This window comes from Orbicella faveolata, unplaced genomic scaffold, assembly GCF_042242905.1.
Source record: "Orbicella faveolata isolate gen_17 unplaced genomic scaffold, um_ofav_v1 contig_12, whole genome shotgun sequence".
NCBI lineage: Eukaryota > Metazoa > Cnidaria > Anthozoa > Scleractinia > Merulinidae > Orbicella > Orbicella faveolata.
The window spans coordinates 16,213,181-16,225,507 of record NW_028301539.1 but is presented as its reverse complement, the minus strand read 5'-3'; the positions used below and the strand labels follow the sequence as shown (position 1 = coordinate 16,225,507).

General features: G+C 40.2%; 1 protein-coding gene across 1 annotated transcript; it reads left to right on the top strand.

The window, feature by feature from the left end:
* The first annotated feature begins 3,487 nt into the window (after positions 1-3,487).
* On the top strand, positions 3,488-9,821 carry LOC149116881 (uncharacterized). The gene is made up of 2 exons (XM_089279001.1): positions 3,488-3,818; positions 8,841-9,821. The coding sequence occupies exons 1-2, from the start codon at positions 3,656-3,658 to the stop codon at positions 9,689-9,691; spliced, it is 1,014 nt and encodes a 337-aa protein (XP_089135127.1). The 5' UTR covers positions 3,488-3,655; the 3' UTR covers positions 9,692-9,821.
* The last annotated feature ends 2,506 nt before the right edge of the window (positions 9,822-12,327 follow it).

Genomic DNA, 12,327 nt, shown 5'->3' with positions numbered 1-12,327 from the left:
TACCTTTTCCTGTGTTAGCTTAATCGGGCTCTGAACAACCCGGCCCAGGAGCTACGCTTCTAGGCTAGCCTGAATCTATATATGTGTGTGTGTTATTGGCCGGCTGGGAGGTCCGTATATAGGGAAAAACTGTGACCGAGGTCTTGAAAATGCTGCCCTCAGCCTGCGGCCTCGGGCAGCATTTTCAAGCCCGTGGTCACAGTTTTTCACTATACGGACCGACCCTAAGCCGGACAATAACATGTTTATCTTTTTTTGTTGCGGTAAATTGGCTTACAAGTGGGTTCGTTTACGCAACTTTGTCATTGAATTGGCTTCCGCGCCGTCTACAGACTCTACAAGCCATTGGTAAAAAATCTAACGAGCGAACGAGCGAGTAACTCAGATACTGGACAAAGAAAGATGTATTAAAGAACAGATCTAAACCGAACTATTTTGTTAGTTACATTTAGTTCACCATTTAAGTTCTCTAAAAGTGTTTTTCCGGAGTGAAATTTCGTGCAAAGTTTGAAGTTGTACTGTATGGGGCCCAGTTCTCGGCCACAAAAAACGTAAACTTGTATTTCTTACCTTGGAATAGCCGTAAGGACTTAAAATTTCACGGATAACTAGCTTCAGCATTCCGTTTACACATGTAGAGCTATCGACTGCTCAACGCTGTTTTCTCCCGAATAATAACGAAAATGGAGGCTTCGTTCGTGGGCCCAGTTATCGGCCAGCGGGCCCAGTTCTCGGCCACAAAAGAGTGCATGCGATTCCTCAGAATAAAGAACGCTTTATTACCATTTTTTTGTTGTTAAATCACTTATAAGGCTTGTGTTTTGATATTTGGATCACAAATTATCCTTAAAGAGCACTGTTTCATGTTAGAAAAGGAAGTTTTTTTGCACACCTAGTTTTTCTCTTAAGTGCAGTGAAGCGAGGCTAAAAAGAGTTGGGTATTTAAAACGGGGTTAAGTCAGAGCTCATAGTTTTCAGCATGCCACCCCATTACAGCTTTATTTTTACAACTGACTTGACACGAATACTCCACACAAAACTATGAGCGCTCCTAGTGTTGAAGGCGAGCAGGGTGGCCGAGAATAGGCAAATACGCAAAAGTACTAAGGAAATATTGAGTAGTGAAATTAGGTCAAAGAATTAAACACGCCAGGAAAAGTTTATGTTTAACAGATAGCTTTATCACTCCACATTCTTTATCCCAAGAATTGGCTCATTTGGGCTTTCTAGACGGACAAAATATAAACTTGAATTAAACCATGTAATTCGAGTAGCCGTAAACAGACACGTTTTCTGGGAAACCAAATTCACCTACCTTCGCGTCACCTCGACGTGCTCACAGAAAAACTCGGCAGGACGAAACAAAACTTGGCAGAACAGAAGACAAGGAATCAAGCTACCTTTGGAAACAATTGCTTTTTATTCAGATTCATTTGTGGCGCGAAAAATAAACGCTGAACAAAAAGTGGCCGAGAACTGGGCCTGGCCGAGAACTGGGTCCCACACTGTACTACAAAAACAATTTCTGTCAGTCGTTGCGAATCACTCGAGATCAGACTTCTCTACCGTAAATTGAGCGGCAGATAGCGAGCAAATTCATGAAGTGTATTGCACAGAAATTCTCTTAAATACGGCAACGATCGGAGAGGTAAACTCGACTGAAATTGACTTATTTTTTACTTAAAATTGTACAGAGAGAGACAGAGGATTACGCGCCATTACAGCGCCGAGCTACAAACAGCCAAACAAACTCTCACAACTTCAAAAAACTCAATCGAATTTACTTACAGTGACTTTCCTTGCCATTTAAAGGTGAATAGAGATAAACTTGCGTTGATTAATCGTCTATGGAAGTGTAAAAAGGGCGAAAGATGACTATTACCGCTAATTCGTTCACGAATATAGTTCAACTTGACGGATTCCGCCCGCTGTGGCAGTGCGGATGAGAAAATTCCTCCCGCTCCAGGAACCAATCAGATTGCAGGATTTGTTGAACACCGCCCGCTCACAAGGCGAGAAAAAGATAGTATATAGTATGCTGAAGCAAAGAGAATTCGTCCACTCTAAAACCAAAACATTATTTAGGTTTGGGTTAGGGTTGGCATTTCTGAACAAATATCTACAACAACAAAGTTGTGCTGTACGTATATAAGAAATAAAGCTTCTTTCTCAAAATTAGACTGTTCACAGCGTCTCTATTTACGCACGCGTAAGAAAAAGCGAGCGAAGCGAGGCGAAGTACGCGAGGATCGGGGGTAGGGTTTGCAAGCGAAGCAAACAATAAGTCAAGTTAAGTCTTCCGTATTACGCTGGCATCCAGTTATCTCCCGGCTCTATCCGCGCGTTCAACGATGGAACAAAAACACGAGAAAATAGGGGGCTGTGAACAGTCTAATTAACATCGCTTAAACTATAATTTTTTAAATTTTAAACATTTATAACGAATATAATTAATAAATTCTACCTGAAAACCATTCCATGCCTGTCCTTTTTTTGGCAACAATTCAAAACATCTACATGTGTATATAAAATAACATTTCGAAATACATTTGATAATGAATATTAAAAGAATAAAACTACGACGTTTCGAAGTCATCTTAACTCCATTATCAAGTAGAGGTGTTAGCTGTAGTTTCGAGATTAAAGGGGCTAGGTCACGCTGTTTTAGGTAATTTTGTTTCATTTTGTTAATTATGAGCTCTTAACGTCAAATTGGCAGAGCAAGAGTCTCATTTGCAAAATCACGGCCACATAACACCTGAGAATGATTTTCCACCTGTGTAAATGACATTTTGATTTAAACTGATATAAATTTGAAAAAAGGTGCGCCGACGTTTTTCAAATTTACCCAAATATAGCCCGTTTTAATCCTCTCCAGTTTTGTCCATCCATGTCCCTCCTTGGCTTTCCTGTCTTTTGTTTGAGATCTTCTATAGTTTTGATCCGTTTTTGTGATATTTTAGTTAATTCCATGACCATTTGATCAGTGCTGAAATTGCCTAGAATTGCGTGACATAGCCCCTTTAAATACAAATAAAGGTGATAGAGTACATTGGAATAATAAGTGTTTCATTGTCATTGGTGTTTGACGTGACAGTGCGTGCGGTGTATGTTTAAATAAACACTTTTGCACGTATTGAGTCTGACTGCGTGTTTAATTTCGGTTTCCGTTTACGAATAAACAGCAACTCTTGAATAAGGCAGTCCAGTTTTCCTCGGCATTTCTTAAGAACGGAAGAACTTATTCTAATGAACTCTATCACCTTTATTTGAATTGATAATGGAGTCAAGATGACTTCGAAACGTTGTAGTTTTAGTCTTTTAATATTCATTATCATATATATATATATATATAATACTTGCTAAACAGCCATTATCCTCATCGACAATGGTTCATTCGTTCGTTGGCATTACCGACAGGTACAACTAATACAATTATTTAATTTTTCAACTAGATAACAAAGGTCTTACACCCGACACCAAGAACAGCACTGAAGAACACCACAACCAAGATTTTACAGGAATCCGACGAGCGGTGCCGGCTCAGCCACAGCTTCCTGCCAACATTTTCCTTAATCCTAACCAGCAATGCTACACACAGTTCTTTGCAAACGGACAACCACCGGCTGGTTTCCGTACTGCCAATTTACACAACATGAGATACATCTGCCAAGAGGTGCCCGCGCATCCGGGAACGTTCTTCTACGCGACGATGTTCGATGAAGGTCGGGGAATTCCAGTGTATTCAGCGTATGTTTTGAATGGGAATAACGTTAATTTTGTAGCACAAGCTGCAGGAGCATGGATCCGAACAAACGGTAACTTATTTACATGTACACTAAAACCAAGAGAGTTACTCCCCTTATTCCCGATGTAATCCCTTCCAAGTTAATTTCCCAAGTAATCCCTTTCACGGTATCCAGCCCTCCCGTGGTAAATGTTACCGCACGAGCTGCGTCCTAGCATTACGACTGGCGCGCCTAAAATTTGAATTGACCAATCACGATTCAGAAGGCAGGAAAAACGGTACTATCCTGGCGTCAATGTATGTTAGCAAGAAAGGCGTTACAGTCGTTTCTCACTGGAGACGGCATTGAATATTCACGAAAAGCAATTTATAATTCCAAAAACCAGCGTTCAATTTGGCGCCAAAAATGAGTCGCCTGGGTCTGGCAACTCACCCTTAGTCCGTCGAGTGTCGCCATTTGGGAAACTATTGCTGGTTTTCAGTGTCACGCCATTCAAAATAGATCAAAATAAAACTCCAAATCGTTCAATGGATAAAGTCCAGAATCTGGTAAATGAAAAAAATTAAATATACAAAGACTCTCGCCAAGGTTCTGGTCACAGCAATTTTTCTTATGCAAGATATGCGGATAAATTTTTTACCCAAATTTGTAGAGATTTGTATGGGAAAGCCAAGCTGGTGCCCATAGGGATGGGCACCAACATGGCGGCCGGAAACCAACAGAAACATCTGTCACTGAGTTTTGCTACAAAAGCGTGAATTTATCCCTCGAGGAACTCTGAAACATTAAAATAATACTTTTTTTTAAGACATGAACTGTTCAGATAGCCAAATTCCCTGAAATAAGTGACTTTTTTAACCATCGTGACAGCTGTCTAGGCCGTAATGTAAATGCCGCGTCACGCAAAAGCTTAGAAATGTAAGCGTAGTGTATTACAAAACCAAGAACCCATTCAGAGCAGAAATTTGTATGAATATTAGTTTTCAGCTGCTGTTATATATGATTAAAGTAAAATCTCAGGAGGATCAATAGTTTTGTAGTTTGAATTTTAGTGACGCCATGTGAAAACCAGCTATAGTTGTGCTAAAGCCAGATATCTCTGGAATCCCGAACCATCGAGTTTGGGTTCGAGCTCGAGTTCGAGTTCGAGTTCGAGTTGGAATTCGAGTTAAAGTTTGAGTGAACTAATAAAATATGCAAATAAAAAATAACAAATAAAAATAAATTGGAAGAGGAGGAAGGTAAGGTGTTTGGTAAACAACACAACCCGCCGATATACTTACATTTCTGGAAGGACTGCTTTTCGGGGAAAAAGGCGCGGGGAAGCCCTTGACGAGCATCGCCATCATCGGGGATGGCACAAACGAAGGATTACTTCTCCGCAAATTTTAGATGCTAACTATGAGCCAACGATCTCATGTCCATCTCTTTTAAGAAAGTGCAAGTGGTGTGACAGGTGAAGCGTGACGCAAGACACGTGATTTTCACGTTATCTTGTTATCTGAGGTCTTGTCGTTAGCCTGCTTGCTGGCCATCGTGGTATTAGCAATGGAAAGGCAGGCTTAATTTAATTTATGAAGACTTGTCGTTGAACATGCCTCTGTTTTCAGCGAGGGAACAATCATAGAGATCACTTCATCGCCAGAGAAAAATCAGAAAGATGCACGTGGTGATACAATGTAAGTCTCAACTTTTCATCATGGAACCAAACGGTATTTCGGAAGAGAATGAAGGACGAAATGCCGTTTTGGGATTGTATTTTTCTGTACGTAGCTTTATTTGCTTATGTGCCCGTCCGAATGGCACAGTACAGACCTTGCGCCATCTTGACGGGCAAATCGATCGCATGGGATTCCCGTAGCTGAACTTTTCAACTCCGCCTCCTACTCTCTGGATGACATCATGATCTGCGGCTTGAACAGTGCTCTGGTAGTAACACCAGCCGCAAGCAGCATGAAATGAAATTAATCTTCAAGCAGGGCAGGCTTCGACCGAACGGACTGAACATTAACTTTAATTTCTTGTGACTGTGGGTCTAGCGCGTATTACACTACGCGCGCTAAAACAATGGTTTTCGTATTTCGCAGAACGCCTTTCTTTGCTTTTACTTCGTGCACGCGCTTTCCGTGCGTGCGTACGCGTACAGGTTTTTTTGTATGGCGTGGTTCAATCATTCCATCTACTAAAGAAGGGCTAGGCCCGAAACGTTTAGATTACCAGTGAATATTTGACACTTTTAAGAGCCTTTTGAGCCTTGAATCCAATTTATCGGCAGTGTCATGCATCTCAAGGGTGTTTTGCTCATTCCTTGCCTTAGCCACAAGCTGCTCCAAAATTTCTTAAAAGTTACCCCAAAATTCTTTAAAAGTTACCTGAAGTTGCTTGCGTTTTCTAAAAAGTTGCTTAAAAGTTGACAACCAGTTTTGTCTTTTTTCACTACCCAAGTGCCACCGGTGAAGTACATTCCGTACAATGCAATTTAAAACCAGTGCCTTTTCTGCTTTTTTCTTGAGAAATTCCAAAAGTGATTGATCTTTCTTCCTGCTTTACTGCATAGCTTGCTTTGCTTGTGTGTTCGTTTTAGAGATAATATGCTTGCTAATCGTGGTTTTCACTTTGCTTATTATTTCCTTACAGGCATCACATCGCAGCTTTTTTCCTGTAACAGTTAGGTATTCGTTTTCATACTCTTGAACTCTTTCTCATGCAGTCTCACATGAGGATCTTTTTTGCCACGTGTACAACGTGTTCTACCTGCTATTTTCCTTTGGATTTTTCGTTTTCTCGCTATTGCAGCGTTTTCAGGCTTCCTGAGATTTGCTCCGAGCTGTTTCTCTGAACTATCTGAAGTTTCGATGTTCATCCTCATTTTGAAAAACGTGGTCTTATTTGCCAACCGCTGACCTCAAACTGTGGGTAGTCCAACTAAGGGGGAGGGCGTGGGGCACAAGGTTGAATTATTCTAACATTAAAGAGCTGAAATTTTCTTATAAGGATACATGAAAAGGCTTAAACAGTATAAGAGGACCTTGTATTCCCAAAAAGTTGCTCCAAATAGCAAAAGTTGCCAGAAAGACGCTCCAAACAGCAAAAGGTCCCAAAAATTTGCCGAGCAACTTGTGGCTGAGGCTTCGTACTGAAGGCAAATACAATGTTTGCATGGGAATCCGATGGCAAATAACTTTTTTCAAACTTTAATTTTACACAATTTGTGAATCTCAATGTTAAAATTCAAGGTAGAAGATCAATTTTATTCACCAAGTTGGAAGGATTAGCTTGTCTAGAAGACGCTCAGCTAATTTTTCTAATTTTCCAAACATTTGTCTGTAAATTTGGTCTTGTTAGACGCGGTTCGCGGGAAATAACTTATAGACAAATGTATGGAAAATTAGAAAAATTAACGGAGCGTCTTCTGGCGAAGCTACATCCTTCAAACATGGTGAATACAATTTACCTGGTATTTGAATGTTGCGATTCACAAACTGAGTGTAATTCAACTTTGGAAAAAGTTTTTTGCCATCGGATTCCCATACAAGCACCGTAATTTCTGACTTCGCCGACCCGTCAAGATGGCGTCGAAAACCCTGATAAGGTCTACTAAACTTGGTCAGATTTCTAATTACTCCAAAGATTTGGCCTGGCGGTTGTTCTGTGCATTATGTTAAGCAATTAATGAAAAAATTGGGAATTTTTTTTCCAGCCTGCGTGGCTACTAGGCCACTCCCATGATCACGTGACCAATAAAGAAACAGAGTCTAGAATTTTCGATATTCTGCATGTTACCAGAAAATCATTCGTAGTGTCCTGATCTGTATTCATTTTTGCATCTGAGTAAGCGTGGATTTCACTTCACAACGAAAAATGAAATTTTTAGAGAGATTTAGAATATTGATTTGCCCATAATATTTTTGTTAAACATGGGATTATTTTCCCCAAAAATCTCGAGCATAAGTGCGAAGAAAAAGACTATTACCGTGTCGTTTCGGTAGGACAGCTCGGTTTTGACTGACACTCGAAACGCAGGCGCGTCGCCGTATGCAAGGTAGATGTTAACATCAAGAATGAAAATGCGTTTAGGGCCGTTTGGGCTGTTCACTTGAGTAAAAATCGGCTCAGAGGAACAGTTATTTGTAGACCCTCTAGTGGTCTCTGAAGCTGATTGTGATCTAAAAATAGCTTGAGTGAGATTACCTCGGGAAGAAGGTCTTTATTGAGAGTTTACTGTCTTACTCTTCAGTCTCTCTTGCTAAAACTAAACACTGTTCAACCCAAGGAGAAGGAAGAGTGCCCGTACCGATGTTAGCCGTTTGTAAAGAGTCCCAATTGCAGAACTGTGAACTGGGAAAGGCCGTGTATAGTTCCACGAATAATGACATAAGCTGTCTTAGTGATTGATCTTTAAGAAGCTTCCAATTGACTATTCAAAATTAATTATTAGTAATCTTCCTATGTTCCTAAAGTCATTAAGACTCAAGACTCCGCAAAAAAATGAAACATACAAGGAATACCGTGTGGCACGTTTGCGGGTTCTAATTTTTGCGGTGTTTTCCACGATTCGCAAAAAAACAAAAGTGTTCCAGTCAAAAGAGTTCCAACTAAAAGAGTTCCCGCCAAAAGTTTCTCTGCAAAAATTGACTCCATTGGCGAAAATATAGATACGAACATGTAACTGAAATCTTATTGATACTATTTAGTTAAAACATTTAAATTTAAAGCTACCCTTTGTTCAGAAAGAAATGATGAAATAAAAAACAAAATAGTTTACAGGAAGGAGCCGGATCCAAAAGAAACAATCAGACACACTATGTGAATAAGTTATAATAGAGTGACACTGATTATCGTGTTTTACCTCTCTGCCTGTTGTTTCCTTTGTCCGGTCGCACTGTAGCGCAACCAATAAAAAATGAAAATGTATAAATTCAAATTAAACGCGACTTCCTGAAAAATAAATACCCAGCGAACAAGAAAACCTTTCTTTCAGAATCGTAAAAATTAGTATCCGCAAAATACAAAAAATCGCCGATCCACAAAATTAAACCCCTGCAAAAAGGTAACGGTATTCCCTCTAACTCCTTTTTACATTCTTGACAGGTATCCAACACCAAGGAAGCGATGCATTATATCATGGGGGACCTTGTCACAAAGGTCACTTGTTCCCAGCTATGACTGCCTCGGGTCTCCCGCAGAACCCACAGATCCCCCTGAACGCCGCGAACAGCGCTCGCTCCACTTATCAATACACAAATGCCGTGCCACAGTGTGGATCCTTTAACGGCGGTCAGTGGAGAGTTTGGGAAGGGAGGATTCGACAGTACGCATTACAATGCATCGCAGCGCCTACCAACGGTGTAATGTATCTTATAACGGGTGTTTCATTTGTCGGTATCACGAATGCTAACCCTCCACAGGCAGTTCAAGCTCCGATTATCCCATTCCCCCCTCCCCCACCAAATCAGCCCAATCCACAGGTTAATCCAGCCGCCATAGACCAACCTAATTCAATGTGGACCATCGGCAACTGTGTACCCCAAAATGGCCAGGCCCAGAGCTTCGCAGTGATTGGAAACAACGTTCCGACTAGAGCTGCAATGCATACACAGCAAATTGCCCAAGCAGACCTGTATACTATTCTTCAGTCTGACATTACAATTAATGGCCTCAAACGGACTGCAGTGAAAGAAAAGCTCGACCTCTTTCCAGGAATTAAAAACTCCGTGGATGTTAAGCTTCCCGAAACCGAGTACCCCCCTCGCCAAGAGCCTGAGAAACCCTCGAGCGAAGGACCCTCGAGTCCAGCTATTACCTCGGGCTCACAACCCCAGAGTGCAAAACCCTCGAGCAAAAATCCCTTGAGCTCACGACCCCAGAGCCCAAAACCCTCGAGCCCAACACGTACCTCGAGCATGAAACTGCCAAGCCCAAAACCCAGAAAAACCGGATAAACATGGAAGCAGTACAAAACCGTGATAGCACGGAACTGATCAAGAAGCATAAAGGGATAATGATGAAAGAGAAAATAATGTGTGTAAACGATAAAGTAAATCAACAATAATAAACTTCAAATCAGTAAAATCCTGAAGCAGAATATATCGTCTCAAATTCGGTCGCTTCATTACCAGAGGTGGTTGTACACATTCCAAATCATATTGTTTAGTCTATATGTATTTGATTATTATTGCTGTGAGTTATGTCAGCACAATACAAAATTATATAATAGATAGACTTAAAGTGCCCATAATGTCAATTTTTTTGTTGTTGTTGTTCGCTCATCTAATTCTACATTTCACCTAATGAACTTCTGCGAAACAATTTTTCGATTTGGATAAAACGCAATTTTTTTAGGATTTTTTACAAAGTTCAAAATTCTACTTTCTTGTCGTCGACCCTGCCGCTAGCGCTGATCACAAGAATAACGTGCTCAAAATGGCCACGTGACTGATGCCTGTGACCTAGGTTCAGGGACCTCACTTGACCTTTAGTGCATATAAATACATACGTCGTGTGTTACAAAGAGGGGCAATGCACCTTTCCGGCATTTTCAACTAAATGTAGACAACTCTGAAGCAAAATTCCCAGTCAGATAAGTCACGACCTAACTCACGTGTCCCTGAACCTACGTCACGACTCACTTCATGCCGAGGAAGACTGGTGCGAATGATGGACCGAAATGGCGGCAAATTTGAACTTCCTTGAAAAATTATTTTAAAAAAATGCGGTTAATGCAAATCGAAAAATGAGAAAGCAAAAAATTTGACGTTATGAGCACTTTAACTTAAACAAACTTAAAGCGATTTTTGTAAAATCTGCCAGAGTTTAAAAGATCCTGAGTTGAAATAAAAAAAATATAAATATTTCAAGCTCTATCAAGACACTGAAAGCAAAACCCTATGCCCGATTTATCTTCGTTCGGATGGCTTTAATCATCTGGTTTCGTATATTCGTATATTAGTCAGTTGCACACAAGCCTTCACACTAGCAGTTGCTTTGGAGCAAGCCCTTCTCAAGTCAAGTCTAAGTTGACCTCCAGTCCTTGTTGCTTTCACCCTTTTTGTGTATAAAATTGCATTTTGTCTGTTGTTTACATACTATTTCAAAAACGAGTGCGAGGGTTTCATCAGGCTTCCAAACGCGAGAAACATTTGAAACCACGAGGCCGCAGGTCGAGTGGTTTTATTTTTTTCGAGCGTTTGGAAACCTGATGAGACCCGAAGCACGAATTTTTGAAATTACTTTCTCCGATAAAGAAAATTAGTTTAAATTATCAGTTGAATAAGTTTTCTTAATTCAAAAATTATATTTGAGACGTGAAAATGTGATTCTTTCACCTAATTGCTGCTCTGTGACAATTTTTGAATATTCATCAATGTCACGTTGTTACCTAGCTGTTTGTCGGTTCTGAACGAACACGTTGCTTCGCAAAGCAAATGGCAGAGTGCAGATTTAGACCTCCTAAAACTCGCGAAGAAGAGGAAAAGTGTGTGGCCAGCGCTTTTCCGAGGTAACGTTTGCGTCTAGTGTGTTAAATGCAGGGGTAGATAGTAAATTAGTACGCCTTAGAACTGCGAATTTCTAACGTTAGTGCAGCGAGGTTGAAAGCGAACCCTAACACGAGGTCGCCACCATTGAGTGAGAATTTAAATTTAAAGAAAAGAATGGCCCTTTCTCTTTTGGGGAGTTTAATAACTGTACCGTTACATTTAACTTCAGCGGTAAATAGTTTAGGTTTAAATTTTGTTTTGTAAAATGCGTGATTAAATAAAGTTTTTTTATCGTCATGTGTTTTTCTTGTTTTATCAAAATGCAGATTAAGAAAATTTGCATCCGTGTTTGAAATTATTTCCAACACGGCCGTGTTTTCAACTCGTTTTTCATTGGTTTTCTAAACCCATCCACTTGACCAGAATAAGATGCTCTGGTTGGGTAAAAGCTGCATGAATAATTAATGAGTTTGAGAAATAACAACACCGAACCTAACCTGGTCACAGTTGAATAAATTTGGTTCTGATTTTAGCTTCCGACATAACTGCAGGACCAAGTTCAAATGAGGGAGCAGTTTCTGAGCAACAGAAAAAAAAAGCAGTCAGTTGGCGTGGAAGAAACTGACGATTAGATAATCTGAACTTTCTCCATGCATTCAATAAGTCGAAATTTACAAGATTTTCCACATCAAAAGCGACATGACTGAGTTAGAATGAGTCTATCTGCGCACATGCCTTCAATAACTACTTATTATATGGCTATGTTTCACAAGGATTTTCCCATCTAGATCGGCATCTAGACCGGCAATGTTTTGCGGCGACAAAGTTGCAAAAATATTGACTACTTTCTTCCAACAATATTTATTTATCGAAGAACCAAAAAGCCTGATGAGCAAAAAAGTAAAGAGGACGAGCAAACTTTGGCAGAATTAAATTCAGCTCATCGCCGTTCACCTGAAATATATTTTGTAACGTTTCGCTAATGACATTGGAGTATGTTTGTCATGTATAATTCGTGTTAACTGTAGAGGTACTTTAGTCGTGCTTGCAGGTATGATGAATCCCTAGGGGCTATTAGACTATTTAAGATTTTGTAAGTT

What these genes read in the sequence shown, in the direction of transcription:
- LOC149116881 (XM_089279001.1), top strand. Translation starts at nt 3,656, where the DNA reads ATGAGATACATCTGCCAAGAGGTGCCCGCGCATCCGGGAACGTTCTTC. An exon ending in AGCATGGATCCGAACAAACG is followed by an intron (nt 3,819 to 8,840) that starts GTAACTTATTTA and finishes CATTCTTGACAG; the next exon opens with GTATCCAACACCAAGGAAGC.